Source organism: Phacochoerus africanus, chromosome 11 (assembly GCF_016906955.1).
Source record: "Phacochoerus africanus isolate WHEZ1 chromosome 11, ROS_Pafr_v1, whole genome shotgun sequence".
Classification (NCBI taxonomy): Eukaryota; Metazoa; Chordata; class Mammalia; order Artiodactyla; family Suidae; genus Phacochoerus; species Phacochoerus africanus.
Window position 1 is genome coordinate 16,820,098 of NC_062554.1, and position 27,328 is coordinate 16,847,425.

General features: G+C 43.8%; 1 protein-coding gene across 1 annotated transcript in view; it reads right to left on the minus strand.

The window, feature by feature from the left end:
• RAB30 (RAB30, member RAS oncogene family) overlaps nucleotides 1-27,328 on the minus strand; it is a 93,979-nt gene that overhangs the window by 11,047 nt on the left and 55,604 nt on the right. Inside the window, exons 2-3 of the mRNA XM_047754079.1 lie at nucleotides 7,036-7,136; nucleotides 1,731-1,814 (exon numbers count right to left, since the gene is read on the minus strand). Coding sequence (XP_047610035.1) covers nucleotides 1,731-1,814; nucleotides 7,036-7,128 — 177 coding nt within the window. The 5' untranslated portion in view covers nucleotides 7,129-7,136. The remainder of the gene's footprint in view (nucleotides 1-1,730; nucleotides 1,815-7,035; nucleotides 7,137-27,328) is intronic.

Consider the following 27,328-nt stretch of genomic DNA (forward strand, 5'->3'; position numbering starts at 1 on the left):
AAGTTATCTTAACTCAGCTCCTTGGGAAGGCAACCACCTCTCTCAGCTGGAACAAGAGAGAATTACAGGAGGCTCTTCCTGCCACCGTCCCTTGAGTGCCACTCTTGGCTCCCTCCTTTCCCCACACCCCAGCTCCTTCTCTCCATCCCAATGCACTATTTTTTCTGAGCTTTTCAGCTGGCATGTGTGTGGATTTCACACCCTGCTTTTGTCTTCCAGAGCCCCCAGTCCTCCATCACTATTGTATTTGGTGTAGATGTGTCTGCAGTAAGGAATTCCTTTGAGACACTGGGAAAGCTTCTGACCTCTCAGAAGCCTCATCTTAAACACATCTGTGTGCGTCTGTGAAACGCTATAAGAGCATCCTGGAGCTTCTCTGCCATTTCTGAAGCATCCAAAGGCAGGAGTGCAGGTACCCATGGGAGAAGGATGCAAGTGACATGGACTCAACCTCGGGATGCTGATTTGGGGATCTGGCTGGAACTCTGTTCTCATTGCACCCCTGATGACAGGGTCATCCCTTCTTTCCATGGGACCCAGCTCTGAAAGAACTGACAGTGGAATTTCACTAACTGAGGAGCAGGCAGAGCACAGCGCCAAAGATCAGTATCTCTACCCTTCTTCCAAGTAATTTAATCGTACTGCACATTTCTGTCCATCACCTTCCTCTTTCCTTGCTCCAAGGTGATGGGCTTATTATGCCTTATGCCCTTCTTGCTCTCACAGCAGGGCAGACCCTGGGGGCGGGGGGCAGTGGAGTGCACTGGTCCACATGAAACTGGTTCAGATCCTGCCTACCTCCCTTGTTAACTGTGTAGCCATGGATAAATAAGTTTCTGCATCTCTCTGAAAACTATAAAATGAAGATAAGTTACCACTGACCTCACAGGGTTTACAGTAAAGATTCAGCGAAATGTAAAGCCAATAGCAGGGGGACTGACACATATTAGGCATTTGAAAACATTGCCTCCCTTCTGTTACTGAACACACCATAGCTCCAAACCATCCAAAAGGCCACAAAGGGGACGGAGGACATCATGGATCCCTCCTGGACCCCTCATTTAGTATTTCTCCCTTACTGGGGTAGGGGAAAGGTGGGAGACAGAGTAATTCTAATAAATGATTCATGTGACAGAATGACCCATAATGAATATGGGAATCAGTAAGATCTTTCATGATGCGGCTATTAAGAAGTACCTCTGCTTACTGGCCCAACTCAGGAGATCCCCAAAAAACATTTCATCTTTGTCTTATATCACGTCTGACATGACAGGGGACAGGACAAGCTTACCTTAGCTCTTCTCCCTCTGTCTTCCAATCTGTAAATACATCACCCACAACACCTTTCTGCCCCCATAAAAGGAAGAGAGGGACTCTGGAAACAAGCTGCCATGGCTAAGTATGTTATTTTCAATGTGGGTTTCCATTAGGTGATTTAATAATGTTATGAAAACACGGCTGCCTCTAACATAGTACAATGGAAGTTTTCTGGGGTTGGTTTTTTTTTTTTTTTGGCTGCCCTGAGGCATATGGAATTCCCAGACTAGGGATCAGAGCTGAGCCACAGTCATGACCTAAGCCACAGCTGTGGCAATGCTGGATCTTTAACCCACTGTGCCAGGCTAGGTATAGAACTTGTGTCCCAGTGCTCCCAAGATACCGCCAATCCTGTTGCACCACAGCAGGAACTCAAGTACAATGAAAGTCTTCTTGAACACTTAGCATCTTACCTTTACTTTTTCACCATTAATTTCCACTGTCTTAATCATAAAATCAACTCCAATTGTGGCGCCTTGTCCTGGGGGGAAAAGACCCTAAAGCAGAAATAATGGAAAATAACAATAAGCAAAGCTTTCAATTAAATGAAATTCTCCACCCCTCCACCTCCACCTTCTATCACTATCATCACCAATCCCTTCCTTTGGCTGAGTTAACTGGTAGAAGAGAGATCTCTAGTTAGTGTCAGAGAAGTGCTATTGAATTTAACTTTGTGTGTATGTTTTCAGGGGAGGAGAGAGGAGGGTGAATACAGGAGAGAGAAATGCTGAAAGAAGGAAGAGGAAAAGGCAGACAGAGAGGATAACAGGAGAGAACTGGGACAGGGTTGGGGCCCTGATTTCAAAGAATGAAACAGAAAAATCAGATAACAAGGATGAGACTGAGAAACATGGAGCCACAGAGATGAGGTCGGATGGTTAGGGTGGATGCAAAATGAACGGGTGCTCTGAAAAGTAAGATCAAGGAGGGTGAGGACTGGCTGATTAGTCTAGGACATGGATAGCCAAGAGTAAACAACCAATAAGAAAAAACAAGCAAAAAAAAAAAAAAAGGAGTTCCCGTCATGGCGTAGTGGTTAACGAATCCGACTGGGAACCATGAGGTTGTGGGTTTGATCCCTGGCCTTGCTCAGTGGGTTAAGTAAGGATCCGGCATTGCTGTGAGCTGTGGTGTAGGTTGCAGATGTGGCTCGGCTCCCGCGTTGCTGTGGCTCTGGTGTAGGCCAGCGGCTACAGCTCCGATTGGACCCCTAGCCTGGGAACCTCCATATGCCCCGGGAGCGGCCCAAGAAATGGCAAAAAAGACCAAAAAAAAAAAAAAAAGCAAAAACAAGCAAGAATTCAACATAAGAAATAGGAAGGAGACAGTGAAATTCTGAATTTTCCTCTGCCCTGACAGTAATAATCATTTCCCCCACTGCAATGTACCATACAGATATAACCACATGAAATCAAGGCCAATGACCCTGGGAAGATAACTAAAGAAAATAAAGTCATCCAGGGAGACAGTGTAATAGAAATAGCACCAAACAAGGAGGCAGCAGCCTTAGGATCTCTGGGAGACCTCAGGCAAACTCGACTCTCTCTCTCCAGTCTGACTTAAGTATTTCAAAGCAAAACTTTACATCAAACTGGAAGCTGAACTAGAAAGGTATGATCTTAGTAAAACTACATGTACAATGTAATTTACTGTTACATAGTATTTCCCATAAGCTTAGAGAGGGAGTTGGAGGTGGGAAGGAATTCTATCAAGAAAGAACCCTTTAGGGAGTTCCCATTGTGGCGCAGTGGTTAACGAATCCAACTAGGGACCATGAGGTTGCAGGTTCGATCCCAGACCTTGCTCAGTGGGTTGGAGATTCGGCGTTGCCGTGAGCTGTGGTGTAGGTCGAGGATGCGGTTCGGATCTTGAGTTGCTGTGGCTCAGTGGCTATAGCTCCAATTGGACGCCTGGCCTGAGAACCTCCATGTGCCATGGGAAGTGGCCCTAGAAAAGGCAAAAAGACAAAAAAAAAAAGAAAGAAAGAAAGAACCCTTCGGGGAGTACCCATTGTTACCACTCAGTGGTGACGAATCTGACTAGCATCCATGAGGACTAGGGTTCGATCCCTGGCCTCGCTCAGTGGGTTAAGGATCCAGCGTTGCTGTAAGCTGTGGTGTAGGTGGAAGATGTGGCTTGGATCATTGCTGTGGCCATGCGGTAGGGCAGCAGCTGCAGCTCCGATTCAACCCCTAGCCTGAAAACTTCCAAGTGCCATGGGTGTGGCCTTAAAAAGACAAAAAAAAAAAAAAAAAAGAACCCTTCACCTAGTTTCTCTTTCCTTCCCACATTCATATTCCAGAACCTCTAGAAATTAAAGTAAAATAGACTTTATTAGCTCTGGGAGCTAAGACTGGGGCATCTCTAATTAAGCCCATTCCCTAACAAGAGAGTTCTTTAAAGTATGAACTTAAAAGACTGAACATCAAACCAAAAGAAAATGTTCTATTGCATGTCAGCAAAAGATGTAAATATAAACATTCATAACTTTACTTACAAATATTGAATCAATTTTCTTCTATTTTGATTTGGCTCAAACATAAGGCTGCCAAGTTTCAAGTTTACAGCTCCAGCTGTTTAGCAGTGTAACAAATGCCAAAAAATAAAACAAATTCGTCCCAATGCCTTCACCATCATTTTGTTCCCCAATTCCCCATGCCTCATTAAACAGCTGAATCCAATTCATTTTAACTATCCACTAAATAACAACACAAAACATAATCTTGTGTATGAAATATGAACTTTGGGGGAAGATGAGAGACTGGGAGAGGTAAAAAGCAGATAGAAAAGAAAAATAATGGGTGGTATGTTCATTGGTTAAAAAAAATCAGTGTTTAGAAACTGAGGAATTTGGGAGTTCCCGTCATGGCTCAGGGGTTAATGAACCTGACTAGGATCCATGGGGATGCAGGTATGATTCCTGGCCTCATTCAGTGGGTTAAGGATCCGGCATTGCCACGAGCTGTGGTGTAGCTCACAGACGCAGCTCGGATCCCGCACTGCTGTGGCTGTGGTATAGGCCGGCGGCTACAGCTATGATGGGACCCTTAGCCTGAGAACTTCCATAAGCCAAAGGTGCAGCCCTAAAAAAGCAAAAAAAAAAAAATAGAAGAATTTTTACCCCTAATGACAACAATTATGCTTTTAAAAAGAAAACCCCAACGTTCCTGTTGTGACCTGGAGGGTTAAGAACCCAATGTTGTCTCTGTGAGGATTCAGGTTTGATCCCTGGCCTCGCTCAGTGGTTTAAGGATCTGGCATTGCCGTGAGCTGTGGTGTAAGTCGCAGTCGAGGCTTAGATCCTACAATGCTATGGCTGTGGCGTACACCAACAGCAGTAGCTTGGATTCAACCCCTAGCCTGGGAACCTCTATATGCTTCGGGTGCAGCCCTAAAAAAGCAAAAAGAAAAAGAAAATCCAGATTTCTATGGTCTCAGAGGTTAGATAAAAATGATGGGCTGTAAACCAGAAAACCTGGGTTCTAATCCTAGCCTTGCCACTAACATGATATGAGATGCTAATAGGTCATCTCATTTTTCCGGACCTGAGGTTTTCACCTGTAAAATGAGAGGAGTAGGCTGAAAAATCTGTAAGGGAACTTCAGTAATAAGACAAAGTCAAGAGAACTTTTGATAAAGGGACTGTAAACTTCTTTCCACCTCTGTAGTCTTGTCCTCCTGCCCAAAGCAGAAAAGATTACTAACGTTAGGTGGAAGTAAAACCAGCTGGGGTTTCCAATATTACACCATGGCGGTTGACTGAGCTCAGACGCCTGTTAGCTTGTTACTTTTTATTTCACCAGGCCATGGCTTCATCAAAACATGAGTTCTATTCTGCTCTCATTGTCAAGGGAAAAACCTTGACATTTCCAAAGGTGACTCGGCCCTCAAGCTGTTTGTGTTACCCAACATGCCTCTCCAGTTTTCCAGAGAGCCAGACTATCAGAGCGGGAGGGGGTCTTGGAGATCACAGGCCCCTGGCAGGTGGCAGGGAGGCTCGGCACAGGGGCGAACGTCCCCAGGCTCACGGGGTGAGTCAGGGCAGAGCTCGGACGAACGCCCTTGTCTCCACTCACTAGCCAGTGTTCTTTCCCTGGCACCAGGCTACACTTTGGCTTAGACAGAAAAGTTATTCTCAACTTTTCCAACCAGCACTTGCCATGCAAGATGCATGCATGGTAATCCTGAAAAGGCCATTCATAATTTTCTGGGAAAACACAAAAGAAGGTCAACCTCAGAATGATTTCCCACCCATTTCTGTATAAAAATCAGGTATATAATCTCTGGCAGTAATTCTCAAAAGAGCAGCCCAAAGGGAACTTGTACTTAGAACATACAATAAGGACTCAACCCAGAAGGAACACTTAATTTAGTTCAAATAGTCCTTGCCATTTAATAGATTAGAAAAATCAGCATATTTGGTTCTAAATCAAAGTGATTTAGTCAGTTTTCTGGGAGGAATTGAGAGGGCATCAGCAGGGTGCTTGAGTGGTTCAATTTGTACTTGATTTTTAAATTTATTTTTATTTATTTTAATTTTAATTTTTTTTTTCTCTTTTTGCCATTTCTTGGGCCGCTCCTGCGGCATATGGAGGTTCCCAGGCTAGGGGTCCAATCGGAGCTGTAGCCACCAGCTCACGCCACAGCCACAGCAACGAGGGATCTGAGCCACTTCTGCAACCTAAGCACAGCTCACAGCAACGCCAGATCCTCAACCCACTGAGCAGGGCCAGGGATCGAACCCACGACTTCATGGTTCCTAGTGGATCCAAGCCACATCTGCGACCTATACCACAGCTCATGGCAACACCGGATCCTTAACCTAGTGAGGCCAGATATCAAACCAGCACCCTCATGGATACTAGTCAGGTTCGGTACCTCTCAGCCACGACAGGAACTTCCAATGATTATTTCTTATACAAACACAACTTGACTTCAAGATAAGAAAAAGGTTATGCAGGTTATACAGTAACTGGAGAAATTATTCATCTCCAAATTATGTGACAGTGCCTTTACAACTTCTTTTTAAGGAACCTTAGGCATTCAACAACAAAGTGAGTTTTTTTAAAAGTGAACATTTAGGTTTAAAGTCCAGATTCATTTGTTTCTACCTTTGGATTATTATTAATGAATAATGTATCTTTTTTAATCTAATAAGCCATTTTTGACACTTCAGACTGAAAGTAAAACCTCTCGCCCCTTTCACTAAAGGAAGCCACGAGAGGCATGGAGGGCTGGTGGTCACCCACTGAGACTTGCTCCCTGGGGATGGTTTAAGAATTCTAGTCTACACAAACTATTACGTATAAAATCAATAAGCTGCGCAGATATATTATACAACATAGGGAATACAGCCAATACTTTATGATAACTCTAAATGGAGTATAACCTTTAAAAATTGTTGAATTACGACGTTGAACGCCTGGAACCATGCGCTTCAATAAAGCAAGAGAAGGAAAGAAAAGAGCAGAGGGTATTTCACAGAGAAAGGAAGGATCATGTTCATCGTTGCTGAGATTCCAAATAAAATGAAAAAATTTGAATGTCCAAAAAAACCCAACCCTCTAGTCTAAGCTGTAGAGCTGGAGCACTTGCAAAGGGCACATGAAGGACTGGCAGCCAAGGGGCTGGCATGGGTACCACTCACCCATCCTATTAGGATCCCCCAACCCTGCAGGCCAGAGGGAGAAACCCGACCCCAGACCTCGGAGCTCTTACCTGAGTAAATCGTCGGACTAGGCACGTCTTCCCCACACCAGCATTGCCGATTAAAACAATTTTAAATAGGAAATCATAATCTTCCATACTCATTTACACAGCTGCAAGGCAAACACAGGCACGAGTGAGATGGGCCCAGTCAGACCTGCCCACAGAGCTCAAGCCCGTCTCCTCGGGAACAGTGAGTCTGACTCATTTGAGGAGCAATTTAACGCGCCCCTCCAGTGACCCTGCCAGCGAGAGAGGAACACAGGTGTTTGGTCACAGACGGACTTTACTCCTTCTTGTCGCCTCATGCCACAGAGCGCAAATGATACAGATGTCCTTTCCCCCAGTAACCTTTATTCTTCCAAGCAGTCAGGTCACACGTCGCTCACGTGGTAAGATGTTTTAGCATCATAAGATGTTTTCGTTATAAATTGATGTGCAGAGAAGCTGGAAGTGCAAGAAAGCAGAGCGAAGGGCAGCGCATCCAACGCCGAAGGGTGGTTTATGTCCGGGCTGGGTGCGCCTCTGCAAAGAAGGGCTAGAGACCGGGAGACTAAACGAAGGGAAGGAGCTGGGGAAGAAGTCTTCAGTCTCCGGCAAGTCCTGGGGGTCTGGGGGTCTGAGCCGTGGGAGTTACTGCCACCTTCCCTCCTACTCCCACCCCATTGCTATACACCTCCTGCCGGCCTTGCTGATGCTGCAGCGGCTCCCAAAGTGCCAGTCTTTTCATTCCCATGGGCTGTATACAGGGCAGTTCCTTGGCCTGGGATGCCCCCTGTCCCCCCTTTTCTGCATTGTGGAGCTAAGCCTTTAAGGACCAATGAAAGTATCGCATCATCTTTCTGAAATTTGCTGATCTTCTCCAAACAAACCCCATTTCTCTGTCCTAAAACTTCATGCAATTATTTGTTCAAATGTCTGCCCCCTCCTTGAAGGGATGATGTCTTCCAGCTCTATTTTCCTAGCCTGTGGGACAGAGTTACACTTAGTATCTACTCTACAGAATTAAATAATCAATTAACGGGCCGATTAACTAAGTAAGTGTAGGCCTTAGTTTCTCAACTGTGCTAAAAGAAATACTACCTGCTCTGTCTACTCCAGAGGACTGTTGTGAAGATTAAAAAAAACAGCTAGGAGTTCCCTCGTGGCTCAGTGACTAATGAACCCGACTAGGATCCATGAAGATGCCGGTTTGATCCCTGGCCTCGATCAGTGGCTCAAGGATCAGGCGTTGCTGTGAGCTACAGTGTAGGTCTCAGATGCAGCTCAGATCCGTGTTGCTGCGGCTATGGTGTAGGCCAGCAGCTATAACTCTGATTCAACCCCTAGCCTGGCAACTTCCATATGCCACAGGTACAGGCCTACAAAGCAAAAAAAAAAAAAAAAACAACCCATTACACAGAAGAGTCTCAGTACCCATAAAGCCCTATTCTGGTAAAAACAATCATCCACTAAGTACCTACTGTGGCTCTGTGCTAATCACCGTAGGAAACAGAGATGAGACAGCCTCTGTCATTGAGATCAACATGAGAAAAATTAAACAACAACTACGTTGAGGGGTTCCCGTCGTGGCACAGTGGTTAACAAATCCGACTAGGAACCATGAGGTTGCGGGTTCGATCCCTGGCCTTGCTCAGTGGGTTAAGTGTTGCCGAGAGCTGTGCTGTAGGTTGCGGATGCGGCTTGGATCCCATGTTGCTGTGGCTCTGGCGTAGGCCGGCGGCTATGGCTCCGATTAGACCCCTAGCCTGGGAATCTCCATATGCCGCCCCGCGGCCCTAGAAAAGCAAAAAGACGGAAAAAAAAAAACTATGTTGAATACAATTCAAACCAGCAGAGCTCATTTCATACAATGGAAGCAGAACAAGCCCAGTGGGCTTTGGAGTTAGAGGAAAAGGATGATCAGGGAGCCCAGCTGGGGAAGGGTGCTTTGGAGGCAAGAGCAGCCTTAGTGCCACTCCTACCGTCTTGGGTTCATAGGGCTGAGGGTTGCAGGGTGGAAAGACAAGAGAGCCCAAGGCACTGAGACCTGTTAAGGATTCCTTGCATTTAAAGGTCATTTTTGTTTGTTTGTTTTCTTTTGGGCCCATGCCCATGGCATGTGAAGGCTCCTGGACCAGGGATTAAACCCACACCACAGCAGTGACAACTGCCAGATCCTTAACCCACTGAGTTACCAGGGAACTTCCTAAAGGTGATTTCTATGTGATCCTATGATCCTTGGAGAGATGACTGACAGTCAAGTCAAGGTGCAGGTGGCAGCTCAGGGGGTTCCATCTCTGTTCACTGGGACTATATATATATATACACTTCTCTGTTCAGAATCTGGGTCCCTAAGCAGTCATTGAACTCACAATATACCAGGCACTATACTTGGCAATTGATGTCTATTTCCATTTGTTTTTTTGTTTGTTTCTTTTTTTCTTTTTTGGCCAACCAGAGGCATATGGAGTTCCCAGGCCAGGGATCTGATCCAAGCCACAGTCTAGACCTAAACCACAGCAGCAGCAATGCTGAATCTTTAAACCACTGTGCCAGGCTGGGGATTGAATTTGCATCCCAGAGTTCCCAAGATGCCACTGATCCTGTTGCACCATAGCAGGAATTCCAAGTTCCATTTGTCTTTAAAAGTGTAGGAGCCTCGTATTTTTTACATTACCTATCTTACAGGTGAGTAAATTGAGAGTCACTCAAAGGCATAAAGCTAATAGCCAGACTTCACGTTCCGAAGGTATACATGCCATCAAAAGAAGCCTCCCAGCTACATGCCCCCAGAGTCCTCTCCCCTGCCTTACAGCAATACTCACCAAGTTTTGCTGCACTTAATTATTTATATCTGTCTCACTTTCCAAGTCCATCCCTCAGCACCCAGGCACATGACTGTGAGCAGCGTAAGAGCAATGAGTGTCTGATTAAGTCCTGATCCCAGCCCCATCCTCATTGTCATCATCATCTACCACCACCACCACCACCATCATCTCATTCTGTATCATTAACTCATTTAACCCTTATGACATTCCTATGAGGTGGACACTACTGGCATCCCAACTTGACAGATGGGAATACGGAGGCAGAGGAGAAATTAAATAAGAAGCTGTTAAGGTCCCACTTATAGGTGGGTCTTACTTCACCGGTGGAGCTAAAATTCAAACCCTGATAGCCTGGATCCAGCTCCCGTGTTGCTGAAGCACTGTCCTACAGTGCCTTTCACAATGCCTGGCTCACAGTAGGCGCTTCAGAAAGATCCGATGAATTGAATGGTGAACAGCAAGACTCAATGTGATTTCCTTTTTCTCTTCCCCTCTGGCTTCAAAACCAAAACTTTTTACCATACTGCAGTAGTTTAGGATCGAACTTAGACTCCAGCTAAAAACTCAGGGATGAAAACTCAATAAAGCTATTAAAAGTGAAAAGAAAATAAATCTCAGGGCCAGACTCAAGGAGAGCAGGAAGATGCAAGACTGTGTGGCTCACACGGGGACCACAGCTCACTGTTTCCCAAGCCAACGAAAAGAGAAGACAGCACTGGGCTGCATTCTTTTTCTGTACTTAGGTCATTTGCAACACATTTATTTCTCCATCTTTGGCAGATGTTAAAGAGAAAGACATTAAAGAAATGAAGCAGAGAATCAAGAGACCTGAGAAATGGCTCCTAAAAGGTCAGCAGGGCCCAATTTATACACTTTCAGGGAAAGAAGGCGAAGAGTTACTTGGTCAGAGTCAAGTTCATAAACAAGTCTTATGGGGTGACCACATGCAGGGAGCCACAAACTAAAAGTGACAGCCCTTCTCCTTTCTATAAGAAATGATTTTAATGCTCTGATGAATGTTTTTTTAGATACTCCCCTGGTGGGGGTGAAGTGTTTGGTCTCTTTAAAAATGCAGGCTGCCTGTGGCTAAGGCTGAACTGTAAACTCTGGGTGACTGGCTGTGGTTACTGCTCTGTTTCTAATAGAAAACACATTGCTGGATGAAAAGTGCACAAGACTCTCCAGCAACTATGCTCTGAGAAAGCCTTTCTGTTTGGGAAGTAATGGAACAAACAGGTCAGGCATCACCGGTCACCATGTAAAGAGCCAGCATCCCAGGAGGCAGAACCTACTCAGAAGCCATTAGTTACACACAGCCGCAAGACTGACAACAAAAGCTGCAGCCTGCCTGGGGTGCAAACACATTGCAAAAGACATACTAGTAGCCAAACACAGTTCTAGGAATTTTATATTCTATTCCTGTTAATAATAATATCAGTTGACGCTAGGAGTTCCCATTGTAGCTCAGTGGAAACAAACCTGACTAGTCTCTATGAGGATGTGGGTTCAATCCCTGGCCTTGCTCAGTGGGTTAAGGATCCAGCGTTGCCATGAGCTGTGGCATAGGTTGAGGACAGTGACTCAGATCTGTATCTGGTGTTGCTGTGGTTATGGTGCAGGCTTGCAGCTGTAGCTCTGATTTGACCCCTAGCCTTGGAACTTTCATATGCCACAAGTGTGGCCCTAAAAAGCAAAAAGAGAGCAAAAAAAAGCTGACACTTAATCCAATGTTTATTATGTGCCGGGTATTCTTTTACATGTATTCACTCATTTAATCCCTCACAACAACCCTATGAGACATGTACTACAATGATCATCCCTAACCTACAGAAGAGGAAACTGAGGTACAGAGAGGTTATCCTCAAGGCACAAAATAGTCTCAGGACCAGGATTCAAACCCAGGTCCAGCTGACTCCAAAGCCCAGCTCCTTCAGAAATAAGATGCTGCTGCCCCGCCTCCTGGTTGACATGCTATAACTGCCATGAGGGCTGGAGGCTCAGTTGATTGGTTGTTTTTCTGGTTTTTTTTGTTTTTTGTTTTTTGTCATTTCTAGGGCTGCTTCCTCGGCATATGGAGGTTCCCAGGCTAGGGGTTGAATTGGAGCTATAGCCACCCGCCTACACCACAGACATAGCAACTTGGGATCCGAGCCACATCTGCAACCTACACCACAGCTCACGGCAACGCCGGATCCTTAACCCACTGAGCAAGGCCAGGGATCGAACCCGCAATCTCATGGTTCCTAGTCAGATTCGTTAACCACTGAGCCATGACGGAACTCCTGGAGGCTGAGTTGAATGGACTCCCTTGGAACTACAGTGCTCTGGAATCTCTCTGCTCTGGGAGCAAAAGGGGCACACACCGATTCCAGGTCACACAAGCACAGCTCCTCACTCTGCCCTCCAAGCCCAGGTTCCTCTTTAGGAGCTAAGCCCAGTCTTTTCCCTGCCAACCACACCCACAATTAAGTAACCATTTGTCCCTATAACCAAGTAGCACAGGGGATATAAACAGGAACACTACTAAGATAAACAAGCCAAACCTCAAATGTCGTCATCACTACCATGGCTCTAAATAAATGGATATGTACAAAAGATTTAAAAAGAAAAAACAAATGAGGAAAAGAAAAAAACGAGCTTAAAAAAATTTGGAATCAAGAGGTACTAAGGAAATCTCAAAAAGAAAAAAAACCATTCTAAGTAATGTGATTTTGACAACATAAACCATTTATCAACGTGACCTTTAAAAAAAAAAAAAAAAAAACTGTATTCACTGCTATACATCAGAACATCTTTCCCCTTGTCCTTTTGGGCTCAGTGTAACAGATAAAGTCAAGGCTTCTGGAGAACACAGCTCCAGATCCCTGTCCTGCCTTCTGATCCCCAGGCCCTGCCCAAGAAAATGGTATCTGGAGGACTTGCTCTGATTCAAAAGCCATGTGTCTCATAAAGCTCCTTTTCCCTTACAAGGAGGAAACTGTAAGGGGGCTGGGTGGACAGATGCACGGCCCCTCCCCAGAACTGCCTGTGTTGCTGCCCTTCTCTAACCCAAAGAGGCAGCATGAGTGCTCTAAGGAATCCAAGAGACCTGGGTCAGCCAAAGGGCTATGTAAACTTTCCTCATCCATAAAATGGGGATAATATTAGAACCTGCATTACTGAGTTACTTGAGAGGCAATCAGGTAATACACAGAAAAGTGATCCTTTTATTTATTTATTTATTTTGTCTTTTTACCATTTCTTGGGCCGCTCCCTCGGCACATGGAGGTTCCCAAGCTAGGGGTCTAAACAGAGCTGTAGCCACCAGCCTACGCCAGAGCCACAGCAATGCAGGATCCAAGCCGCATCTTCGATCTACACCACAGCTCACGGCAATGTCGGATCCTCAACCCACTGAGCAAGGGCAGAGATCGAACCCACGACCTCATGGTTCCTAGTCGGATTCGTTAACCACTGAGCCACGACGGGAACTCCATGATACTTTTAAAAACATAATAATCTAATGTTCTTTTTCTCCTAACCCTCTGACAAGAGTCATATATTCTGATTGCAGAACCTACAGCCAAACAAAAAGGAAAAACAATTACATTGGGAAAATCTCTTCCCTACCCACACTCCCTCCTGGGGATAATTACAGTTAATATTCTGGTATATATATACCCTTATAGCTATATATATTTTTTTCTCACTCTATGTGTTTATTTTTTTAATTTATGGATTTTAAAAACAAAAACAGGATCATAATATTATACAAAGCTTTTTTGTTTTCTATAGAATGGTATTTTCCCAAAACCCAGATTCAGAACTCATGGTCTACAAACAGGACCAACAACTACAGAGCTATCAGTATTCATTCAACATTTGCTCCCATGACCCTAAATACTCAAAAAGGGGGAGGGAGAGGACAGTGACATAATTTTGAGAAATACTAAATACTACAACCCAATGTCGGTGATTTTAAAAGTTCTGAAAATTCCCATAATAAAGACAACTGGCTAACTGTTTAATCCAGGATTTACCAAACATGATTTTAGCTGGGAATTCTTTTTTTATATTAACACCTTGTAACATCCTTTGATACTAGGGCTCCATGAAACATTAGAGTAGGAAAAGCTATTTTATAGCACTTGAAGTCAGGACTTCACCCAGGTGTGTTTGCTGGAAGAAGGAAGGAAAAAAGGGAGGCAGGGAAGGACATCCAGTTAAATTTCAATTTTGGATAGCAGCAAATACATTTTAATATGTTTATTCCAATTTTTTAGCATATAAGTATGACCCAAACATTGCATGGGACATAACTTACTAAAAAATTGTCATTTATATGAAATTCAAATTTAACTGGGCATTCTATATTTTATCTGGCAATCCTTCCTCAGGGAAAATTTGATTCATCAGGTCTGGTAGAAATAGAGGCTCTAAGCACAAGCCTGGTCCCTCCGCCCAAATGGAGGGAGATGGGCAGGGCATGAGAAAAAAATTATGACAAATTTGTCGTCTGAAATCCAAAACAATCAAACGAGGAATGAAAAAGGGAAAAAAGATGTGATGTCTGTATATATCTATATCTATCTATTGATCAATCTATATCATGGAATATTACTCAGCCATGAAAAAGAATGAAATAATGCCATTTGCAGCAACATGAGTGGACCTAGAAATTATCATATAAGTGAAGTCAGTCAGACAGTGAGAGACAAACATCATATGATAGCACTTATATGTGGAATCTAAAAAAAGAAAGGATACAAATGAACTTATTTGCAGTACAGAAATAGATTTAAGACTTTGAAAACTTATGGTTACCACAGGGGACAGGTGCCGGCAAGGAGGGGGTGGACTGGGGGTTTGGGATGGAAATGTTCTAAAATTAGGTTGTGGTGATGGTTGTACAACTATAAATATAATAAAAATCACTGAAAAAATAAAATAATAACCATGGCAGGGGAAACTTTAAAGACTTCTCTTAGAGAGGTATTGATAGAAACTTCAAATAAAATCTTTGTTTATAGAGGGAGAAAAAAAGAAAAAGGGCAACAAGTAACATTTGAAGAAGGCATTACTGAGCTGAGTGAGGTTCTTTAGAATCTGGCCAGACTCCAGGGACCAGGTTCAGACTGGCACACAGGGTTCAGCAGGTGAGTCTCTCCCTCCTGGACAATCCCAGGGCACCATGGACCTTCCTCCAAGTACATCTCCATCCGCGCACAGTCTGGTGGAGGAGGCCATGCTCTACATATCTGCTCCTGATGTCTGTCCTCAAAGACAAGGACCACGCTTCAACAAGATACTCGTGTCTGCATCCTCCAGTGCTGCGTTCAAAACGTATCCACTGGGAGTTCCCATTGTGACTCAGGGGTTAATGAATCTGATTGTCCTGACTCAGGGGTTCATGAATCTGACTAGCATCCATGAGGATGTAGGTTTGATCCCTGGCCTTGCTCAGTGGGTTAAAGATCCGGTGTTGCCGTGAGCTGTGGTATAGGTTGTAGACACGGCTTGGATCCTGCGTGGCTGTGGCTGTGGCATACGCTGGCAGTTACAACTCAGATTGGACCCCTAGCCTGAGAACTTCACATGCCACAAGTGCAGCCGCAAAAAAAAAAAAAAGGTACATTGACTTGGAAGCGTTTGATCCGTCTTTTGCTCTAACAAGGTTCCGTCTCAGGAAGCTCATTATTGCTTAATTACTAGAAGGCAATTACTAAACATTACTATAATCAACTGCTTCAAGCTCACTTGCTTTTACATCAGCTGCTAATTTCAGGTTATTGCAAGTTAATTATTCTCCTTGGCCAGGGATGGCAAACACCCACCTGTGCCATGGTTGCTTCTCATTCATCAGACCATAATCCCCAGCGTTTTGATATGGCCGTTCAAAGCTTTCACAGACGTGGAAAGTGGAAAAAAATCCGACTAGTATCCATGATGATGTGCGTTCGACCCCTGGCCTCGTTCAGTGGGTTAAGGATCCGGCGTTGCCATGTGCTGTGGTGTAGGTCGTAGATGCGGCTCGGATCTCAAGTTGCTGTGGCTGTGGTGTAGGCCAGCAGCTCCAGATGATTCGACCCCTAGCCTGGGAACTTCCATATGCCATCTATGCGGCCCTAAAAAGCAAAAAAAAAAAAAAAAAATCTTTCACAGATGTGATCTAATCTGGACCTGTCAACAAGAATTGGTTCTTATCACTCATTATGCAGGTGAGGAAACCCAGAGTTTGAGCAATGAAGTGATTCATTCTCAGTCACACACTGGTGAGTTGCAAGGTGACCTCTGTAACCTAGCCACCTAGAACTTCTCCACCTTGCTGGAACACACTATATTTTCCCAGGTTCCTGGGTATTTGGACCATGATTTGAACACTTACTATGTGCTAGGACCTGTGCCGTTTCCTTTTATAATCTATTTTACCTTTTCAAAGCCTCTTTAAGTAGGCATTGTTATTATTCCTATTATATAGCTAAGGAAAGGAAGGTTCAGACAAGTTAACTTACTTGTTCAAAATTACATAGCTGGCTAATGAGTAAAAGCACAAGGATACAGAACCAATGTCTTTCTTCGAAAAAATTAAGTTGGAACTCTATCTCATTCCTTATACTGAAAAAAAAAAACTAGATGAATTAAAAGATTTGGATTTTTAAAAATGAAAATATGAAAGTGCTAGAAGAAAGCACGATGTGGAGTTCTCTTGTGGCACAGTGGGTTAAGAACCTGGCATTATCACTGCAGTACCCTGGGTTGCTGCTGTGGCATGGGTTCAATTCCTGGCACAGGAAATTGCATACGCTGCAGGCATGCCCAAAAAGGAAAAAAAAGCAAAGAAAGCATGATATACCTAACATCTTAAAATGAGAAAGGCTTTCTAAGAATTGCTCAAAATTGAAACCATAAAATAAAGATAATGACCAATTTGACTAATTATTTTATTTTTATGTTTTGCCTTTTCTAGGGCCGCACCCACGGCACATGGAGGTTGCCAGGCTAGGGATCTAATTGGAGCTGCAGCCACCGGCCTACGCCAGAGCCACAGCAACATGGGATCCGAGCCGAGTATGTGACCTACATCACAGCTCATGGCAACGCCAGATCCTCAACCCACTGAGCAAGGCCAGGTTTCAAACCTGCAACCTCACGGTTCCTAGTCAGATTCGTTAACCATTGAGCCACGTCAGAAACTCCTGACTAATTAATTTTTAAAAACTCTGCGTGGCAAAATAATAAAAGATTTAGGAACTAACTAAAATGCCTGAAATGCATATAACTAATGCATACAGATTCCCCACAAATCAATCAGAAAAACTGAATAACCCAAGAGAAAAAATCGGCAAAGGACATGAACAGATAGTTTACAAGAAATGAAATTAAAATCATACTTCTATTTTTTTTAAGAAATAATCACCCTCAGTCATGAGTAAATTCAAACTATAATGAATTTAGAATTATAAATGATAATTAATAATGAAAACTATGATGAATTTGTAACCAGAGGCAGTTTTTCATATCAGATTGGCAACATTCACTCTATTGGACCTCGTGTGGAGAAATACTGCTTGGTGGGAGGCAAATCAATGCGACTTCTATGGAAGGCAATATTGATTTAAAACTAAAAAGGGCTATTATAAGCCCTCTGACCCAGCCTTTCCACTTCTAGGAATCTATCCTAAATTTATACTGCTACACGTGTGTGAAGACACATGGAGTAGGATATTCATTACAACAACGCTTGTAACAGCAAATATGAAAAAAGCCTAAATCCATCAGCGGGGAAATGGATGCACAGATTATGAAAACTATATATCAATGTACCACACAGCCTGCTATGAACATCTACAAGATGCATTAAGTAAAAGCAGCAAGATGGAGAATGGCGTGCATAGTAGGAAAAGGGAGGCATATAATTATTTATCTGTATATGAATAAAATATCTCCAGAAAGATACAAAAGAAAACTAGCAACAGTGTCTGCATCTGGAAAGTCTGCAGTATTTAGCTCTTTCTGGGAAAGGAGACAAGCTCCAACTCTTGATAAATTATACTCTGCCCTTCCATTCAGTCTATTACAGTGCTTGGAAGGCAAGGTGATTATCCTAACATACAGAGAAGGGCCCTTTTAAGAAAATCTATTTGGGGAGTTCCCATCGTGCCTCAGTGGTTAACGAATCCGACTAGGAACCATGAGGTTGGGGGTTCAATCCCTGGCCTTGCTCAGTGGGTTAAGGATCGGCATTGCCATGAGCTATGGTGTAGGTCACAGACGCGGCTCGGATCCCGCGTTGCTGTGGCTCTGGCGTAGGCCGGCAGCTACAGCTCCGATTAGACCCCTAGCCTGGGAACCTCCATATGCTGCGGGAGTGGCCCTAGAAAAGGCAAAAAAAAAATCTATTTGGGGTGCCCTGTTTGTTATCTTCGTCTGCCTTGCTGCACCCCTTCTTGTGACAGAGCCCCAGGAAGGAGTATCCCACCCAGGCGCTGGAGTTGCTCTTTCCAGTTCCTGGTGTGTATTAAGCCGGGTCTTAGCACAGGGAGTCCCTACATGGTGGACTCATTCTTCCACACCAACTTCCCTCAAAGCCAAGTATCCATCGTGTGACAGCCAAATCCAAAGGACAGAACAATAGTTTGTGTCACTAACAAAAATAAAACTTTCATCCATGTGTATCATTACTACTCAGAAATTATTCTCACTGCCCTCTGACACAGAATATTCCTGAGGAAGGAGGAGGAGCCTGTCTTTTTCTCCCCATTTTACAGGAAGTAAGAGAGTGACTTGCCTCAGGCCATGCAGCAAGCAAGCAACAAAGTCAGAAGAGCACGCGAGGGTCTTCTGACTCTAAATCAGAGCTGCCGCCAGGACAAATAACATCTACAAATATAAATTCCTGCTGGGCAAGGTCACAGGTTAAGCACCAGGGGAGCCTGGCATGGACCCATGGCTGGGAGGGAGGTCAAAAGCAGCCCTTGGAAATATTTTTGGGAGGGGACTATTTTTTAAAGACATGGAAAAAATGAAAATAGAAAATAAAGTGGAGTTCCCACTGTAGCACAGTGGGTTAATGATCTAGCTTGTGTCTGTGGAGGCACAGGTTCGATCCTGGGCCCAGTTCAGTGGGATAAGGATCTGCACTGCCGGAGCTGTGGCATAGGTCGCAGCTGCAGCTTGGATTCGATCCAGGCCTGGGAATTTCCATATCCCACAGGTGCGGGCAAAAATTTTTTTTTAATTTAAAAATAAAAGATAAAAATAAAGTAGGCCTGAGAGCTCCAGAATATTATTTTCAAAAAGTAAGACAATATTAAGATTTTGTTATCATATTCTTTGTACATCCTTTTTATATTTTCCTATTTCCTCAAAATACAAAATGGATTTGCGATATCAGACAGGGAAATGATCAACATTAACCAAAGCCAATGTCCCTCTGAATTATCCTGTAAGTAAACAATGTTCTTTCACCTTCCTCAGTGAGAACACATCTGGGCTCCTGCACTGAGCCCAGATGTGTTTTCCCACAGAGAAGTGAGAGGAGGGGGAAAAGGCCACTGTGTGGGACCCACTTGGGCCCCGATTCAGTTGACTCCCCAGGCGAGCTAATTTGTTTTGTACCACACAGCACATGGGCGCAGGTGCTTGACAAAGAGTCTTGGATGCGCTCAGAAGCATTGGCACCTTGTTTCCTAGGGGAAAAGATACCCTTCCCACTCATTAATCCCTTTCCAAGATAGGTAGCTTCTATCTGCAAAACATGTTTGTTCGAATGATCTAAAAAAGGCCCTCCCAGACCTAACTTGCTGTTTCCGTCTTCTGCTCAAGCTGGCCAGGCTCCCTCTGTTGTCCTCCTCTAACAACAAACAATAGCACCTCAAAGAGCTTGGGGGTGGGGAGAGGCGGGGAAGGTTTGTCCTCCCCTTGTGTTCTCTAAATCGGGAGCTGCGTCTAATCTTTCCTCTGCAGAAGCTTTCCTGCGCCTGTTTGGCTGGACAGGAAGGGCCTCATTATCAGCATCTTTAGGCTCCTCCCCCAGGCTAAGCACACAATGCAGCCAACGCTGGCCAGAGGTCAGGGCTGCAGCCCCAAGCACTTCCCTCTGCTTTAGGGACCCATGGCACACCAAGGACAGAGAAGTCTTCTTCTCTGTCACTCCAGGCTGGACCCTACTTCCAGCTGTTTAAACAGAGCTGCTCCTTGCTGGAAGCAGGAAGAAAAGGAAAAGAGAAACAAGGGTCTTCATGCTTTACGATCCAAGTGGATAAAGATAAAATCTAGCAATTCTCCCAAGATTGGGTAAAGTCCTGTGTCACTGTGGAGAGTGACTATCTGTCTAGAGCCTGGGGGCTTTACACACACAAGCCCATTTCATCCTTGAAACAGCCCTGCTAGGTGGAATTTCTCAGTTATCATTACTATCAGTAAGCTTTTACATCCAGAGAGCACCTCAAGTTTGCCAAGTGTTTTTCTGTCAATTATCTTATCTGCATCCTGGCAAATTCCTATGTGGAAGATGGGGTAGAAATTCTTCCCCAGCCTGGTCCCCCAACACGCACACTGCATGCCATGAGCCATGTCCAAGGCCTGCAGATGTGCTGTCAGAACTGTAGCTGAAATCCCCCTCTGCTATGCCTTTATCTCTACACTCCAACCTGGCTCAGGCCCTGATGACCTCTTCCCCAGCCAGTCTACCACAGGCTTCTAACGAGGTGAAGTGTAAAGTGGCACAACGTTCCTCACCAGCAAGTTGCCAGTGTTTATCAAAAGCCTTAACAACATCCATACTCTGATCTAGCAATTCTGCTTCTGGGAATTTTCCTAAGGAATGATTCCAAGATGAGCATAAAGATGTATTCACAGTAGTGGATCAAGAAAGTTCATCCCAGTATTACTTAGAGGAGACCCCTAAAAAGGAGGGAGAAAGTCTTCCATCCAATAATGGAGATGTGGTTACACTTTTACTGAGCCACATGATGTAACATTATGAAATATACACTTGGAAGAAAATACATTTTAAAAATGCTTACTTCACCAAGGAGGTGAAAGACACATATGCTGAGAACTATAATGTATTAAAGAAGATTCAAAGAAATGGAAAGATATTCTATGCACTTGGACTGGAAGAATTAATATGGTTAAAATGGCCATACTACCCAAAGCAATCTACAGATTTAATGTGACTGCTATCAAATTACCCATGACATTTTTCACAGAACTACAACAAACAATCCAAAAATTTATATGGAACCATAAAAGACCCAGAATTGCCAAAGCAATCCTGAGGGAAAAAAAAGAAAAAAAAAGCAGGAGGTATAACTCTCCCATACTGCAGGCAATATTACAAAGCCACAGTAATTAAAACAGTGTGGTATTGGTACCAAAACAGACATACAGACTAATGGAACAGAATATAGAACCCAGAAATAAACCCAGACATCTACAGTCAATTAATCTTCAACAAAGTAGGCAAGAATATAAAATGGGGAAAAGGCAGTCTCTTCAGCAAGTGGTGCTGGGCAAACTGGTCAACTGTACATAAATCAATGAAACAAAAACACATCCTCACACCATGCACAAAAATAAACTCAAAATATCTTGAAGACTTAAACATAGGACACCATAAATCTCCTAGAAGAGAACATAGGCAAATCATTCTACAACATCAATCATACAAATGTTTTCTCAAGTCAGACTCCCAAGGCAAAAGAAATAAAAACAAATACAAAACAAATGGAACCTAATCAAATTGACAAGCTTTTGCACAGCAAAGGAAACCATTAAACAACAACAACAACAACAACAAGACACCCTACACAATGGGAGAAAATAGTTGTAAACAATGCAAGGGACAAGGGCTTTATCTCCAAAATATACAAACAACTCATACAGTGTGAAAACAAAAAAAAACAAACAACCCAATCAAAAAAGACATAAACAGACATTTCTCCAAAGAAGACATACAGATGGCCAACAGCCTTGTGAAAAAATGTTCCATCTCACTAATTATTAGAGAAATGCAAATCAAAACTACATTGCAGTACCACCACACACCAGTCAGGATGGCTGTCATTAGTAAGTCCACAAACAGCAAATGCTGGAGAGGGTGTGGAGAAAAGGGAGCCCTCCTACACTGCTGGTGGGAATTGGTACAACTACTGTGGAAAACAGTATGGAGGTTCCTCAGAAAACTAAATATAGAACTGCCAGATGATCCAGCAATCCCACTCCTGGGCATATATCCACACAGAACTATAATTCAAAAAGATACATGCACCCCATGTTCACTGCAGCACTATTCACAATATCCAAGACATGGAAACAACTTAAATGTCCAACCACAGATGAATGGATTAAGAAGATGTAGTACATATACACAATAGACTACTACCCAGCCATTAAAAAATAAATAAATAAATAAAATAATAATAATGCCATCTGCAGCAACATGGATGGAACTAGAGACTCTCACACTAAGTAAAGTAAGTCAGAAAGAGAAACACAATGATATCACTTATATCTGGAATCTAATATAGGGCACAAATGAACCTAGCTACAGAAAAGAAACAAACTCATGGACATGGAGAACAGACTTACGGTTGCCAAGGGGCGGGGGAGAGAGTGGGATGGACTGGGAGTTTGGGGTCAGTAGATACAAACTATAGCATTTGGAGTGGATAAGCAATGAGATCCTGCTGTATAGCACAGGGAACTATATCCGATCACTTGTGATGGAACATGATGGAAGATAATGTGAGAAAAAGAATGTATATATATGTATAACTGGGTCATCTGCTGTGCAGCAGAAATTGACAGAATGCTGTAAATCAACTCTAATAAAAATGTTTTAAATGCTTACCTCTGGGTGGTAGGATTATAGATAATGTATTTTCTTTATATACATCTTCTAAATTTTCTTCAATGAACATGACTTACTTAGAAACAATACACTTTATTAAATACAGGATCTTAATACTGGTGAGGGAAATATGAGACAGGTACACACGTACCCAGCTAGTGACCATCCACATTCAATTGGCTCTTCTAGAAAGCAGGATCTGCCTTGATACAAGTCAAAAGCCATAGCAGAGTTCAAACATTTCATGCTGGGAGCTCACTACTGGGAATGCACTTTAAGGAAAGAACCGAACAAACTCAAAACATGAAATGAACAAAAATGCTCACTACATCTTATCTAAAAGAACTGGAAGCAATCCAAATGTCCAAAACATGAAATATCAACACAATGGAATGCAGGGCAGCCATTAAAAATGCCAATTATGAAAACTATGTAGAAATATGAAATAATGTTGAAAATAGGCTGTAAAACTAAGAATACACAAAGCTGCATTTGTCAGGACTGTAGATAATAAAAAACAAGCATTTAAGTGAACAAGGGCATTTGAAAAGCAAGAACACATACTGTGTTTAGATTATGAGATCACAAGGAGCTTTTTGTTTTTTTCAAGTATCATCCTCCCCTTTTTAAACAAGTTTTTTTAACATTTCGTATGTACCACAGACACATTTTTTAAAGCTTAGGAAACACAGAAAACGGGAAAGAAATTACACAAGGAAGAAATCCCTGTCAGCATTTTGATGTGTTCCTCCCCCGTCTTTTTTCCTAGGCTCTAGGTGGTTTGGTTTGGTTTTGATCACTGTAATCAGATCAACATTTCTTTAAAGTAGTTACGAAATCATTTCCATTTTTAAAAACCAAAGAACATAAGACCTTTAAGTACATATACTGACAGGTTTTTTCAAGTGCTGTCAAGAGACCTGACCTCATACAATGACTGTCGGTAAGTGAAAAACAGCAACACTGCACCACTGTGACAGACTAAATGGAATGATCAAAGTTCCTAAAACCTGCAGAAAAGTCTTAGGCCTCTATCAATAGCCATAAACTGGGAGCATGGAGAATGCTGTGTTACTAAAGCTGACATCATTGGAAATTGGAAGGAATTCCTTTTTTTGGCATGTGGAAGATCCCAGGCCAGGAATCAAACTCATGCCACAGCAGTGTCCAGAGCCATGGAAGTGATGTTGGGTCCTTAACCCACTAAGCCACCAGGGAACTCCCTAGAAGGACTTTTAACAGACTTGTATATAGATACAGCAATGTACTAAGTTTTCAGATGAGAAAAAGCTTGAAAGAGACAAATGCAACGAGTTATTTGATCCAAAATATTAGCCTCCTTGATACCGCTCATGTCATTATTCTCTGGTCCACCTGCCCCAGCGTTCTCTGAGGCTTCTCTTTTGTACCTAGGCTGCAGCTACCCTCTCCTGCCTGCCCTCTCTTCCCTCTCCCTCCTGCTTCCCTATGTGCATACCCACTCTGCTACCATCATTGGATGAGTGGCCCGATCCACATAGACCTGTCCTGGGAGAGAAACAGGGACAGGGAAAATCACTATCTAAGCAGTGCCTGGGCTCTGATGCCCACTGAGTGAGTGGGGGCCCTGGAGAGAGTGAGAGGGAGGCTGAGTCTGCCGTCACTGTTTCAAGGGGCTCGGTTTCTGCTGGGGGTGTGATGCTTTGGGGCTTTTCTTCTTTTTTTTGTTTTGCTTTTTAGGGCCACACCCACAGCATATGGAAGTTCCCAGGTTAGGGGTCCAATCGGAGCTACAGCTTCAGGCCACAGCCACAGCCACAGCAACACAGGATCTGAGCTGTGTCTGTGACCTATACCACAGCTAATGGCAATGCCGGATTCTTAACCCATTGAGAGAGGCCAGGGATAGATCCCGCATCCTCATGGATCCTAGTTGGGCTCGTTAACCACTGAACCACAACAGGAACTCCTTCGGGGCTTTTCACACAACAGGGCTGCTCAATACAAACTGACTATTCATCTCTTACATGCACAAGGCTGGGGAAAAGTGCTGGGCTGTGCTGATTGAGACATGAGATGCCATCGCTCAAAGAGCAAACCTCACTCAGATACTCCCCACTTCAAGGAAAAATGTCACGCTGCATTCTTTGCCTTAGGACTTTTAGAAACTAACCCCTGTACAAGATGCAATGCGACTCCACCGCAACATTTTCAAAGAGCTAATCTGACCATGTCATTCCCACACCAAAATCTCCTCAGGGCTCCCGGCTGCCTGCACAAGCCCTCTGCAAGAGGAAGGACAGGGCCCTGGTGAAGGGGGCCAACTTAGGAGTCAGACTGCCTGAACCCAAGGCCTGCTTCTCCCCTTCATGAGCTGGGTGACCCTAGGCAATGTGCGTATCCTCTTGGTGCCTATGTTTCTCTGTAAGTAGGGATAATAACAGTACCTGCTGCATCGGGTTATGCTGTGGATTAAAAGAATGAATATAATAAAGCACGATGAAGAGAGCCTGGCACGTAGGAAGCCCTAAAATAAATCTTACGAGTTGTTCTTATGACTGTCATTGTTGGAGAAAGTTCAAATTCCCTGGCACGGCATAAAGAGCCACCCGTGACCCAGCCCCCTGCTCATCCCTCTGGCTTCGTTTCTGGTGACCTCTGAGTTACACCATGATGATGACACACACAGCCAGGCCACGGTCCCAGAGCATGGCCCCAAGGCAGGTTCAGCTCCCTACACCTTTCCTCACAGGGGGCCATCCCTCCTGGTTGCTGACAGCTCTGGAACCTCCCTCCCCACCACCACCCCCCCCACCCCCATGTGAATTAGCCACTCCCTACTTCGCGCTTCCACTATGTTCTATGGAGATTCTCCTCATGGATAGATACCTTATTATTCTCACTGGCTTAGTTAGCCTGCTTTCCCCACTAGACCCTAAGGACAAAGGCTCCTATGAATTCCTATCTGTATCCCCAGTGCTTGGCATTCAGTAGATTCTAAATAAGTATTTATTAATAAATGCCAAAGAAATGTTGATCAGAACATGTCAAAAGCTAGGAATACTTTTCAGAGAACCTAAACACCAGGATGAGGAAATCAAATCCCAAAACATAGTGTTCTTAAGAAGAGTTAATTGGCAAAGATCATATAACCAAAGAGAAGAAAATTTTAATTTCCCAGGGGAAAGCCAAACCTTGTTATAATGCAGTGTCTTTGTGCACTGACAGGGGCAGGGAGTGACATTAATAATGGTTCAACCTAGCCGATATTGACTATTCATTGAATAGCAGTTTTTAAACCTTTTCTTAAGGAAAAAAAATATAGCTAATTGGGAAGTATTTTTTCACTTTGTTCATAGTACAGTTTACTTCAGTATAAAATACTGCGGGGGGGTGGGGGGGCTTCTCATTGTGGCACAGTAGGTTAGGGGCATTGTCTCTGTAGCAGCAGCTTGGGTCACTGCAGAGGCATGGATTCAATCCATGGCCTGGCACAGTGGGTTAAAGATCTAGTATTGCCTCAGCTGTGGCACAGGTTACAGCTGTAGCTTGAATTTGACCCCTGCCTCAGGAACTTCCATACGCCATGGGTGCAGCCAAAAAAACAAATAAATGAAGTTAATTAATTGATTAATTAATTAAATGCCGCAGGGGACCCAGATTGCAAGAAAAAGAGAGAATTAATCTTTGCTGAATGTTTATGATAAGCCAGATACTTATAAAGTGATGAACAGGCAGACAACCCAGTGTTCATAAAGCATACATTCCAGCTGGGTGGAAAAGAAAGCAATGAATGAATGGGAAAATGAGCATATACATAAAAAAATAAGAAAAATATCAGATAGTGACAAGTGCTTGAAGAGAATAAAAATAAAAGGAAGGGACAGAGAGTGGCTAGGCATCCATTTTAGGGTGGGCTGTCCCAGAGGGTCTCACTGAGGTGGTTCTACCTAAGATGAAATTTGAATAAGAAAGAACCAAGCACCATGAAGATTGGAAGAAGAGCACATGGAGATGAAGGAATAGCTAGTGAAAATGGCCCTAAAGCCAGAATGGACTTGGCATGTTAAGGAACCAAAAAGAGAACAATAAGGCTGGGTGCAAGGTCAAGGAGAAGAGGGCTAAGAGGCAGGCATGGGGCAGGTCACAAAGAGCTGGGCCAGCCAGAGTAAGGAGTTTGGATTTCATTTAGTGCAAAAGGAGGCCACCTCAGGGAGGTGATTAGGAATGTGACATAAAACAACTAACATTTTTCAAAGATTTCTCTATTCCTTATAATGAAGGGTACTATGATATAGATACGAACTGAAGCAAGGAGACTAGTTCGGAGGTTACTGCAGATACTCCAGGTGAGAGATGATGTGGCTCAGACGAGGGTGCTGGTAGTGGAGATGGAGGGAAGGAGATACACTGGGGAATATCTTTGCAGATAGAGAGGATGGTGCTCACTGAAGAACTGGATGATGACGGTGAAGAAAGCAATCAAGGAGTTCCCGTCGTGGCGTAGTGGTTGACGAATCCGACTAGGAACCATGAGGTTGCGGGTTCGGTCCCTGCCCTTGCTCGGTGGGTTAATGATCCGGCGTTGCCGTGAGCTGTGGTGTAGGTTGCAGATGCCGCTCGGATCCCGCGTTGCTGTGGCTCTGGTGTAGGCCGGAGGCTACAGCTCCGATTGGACCCC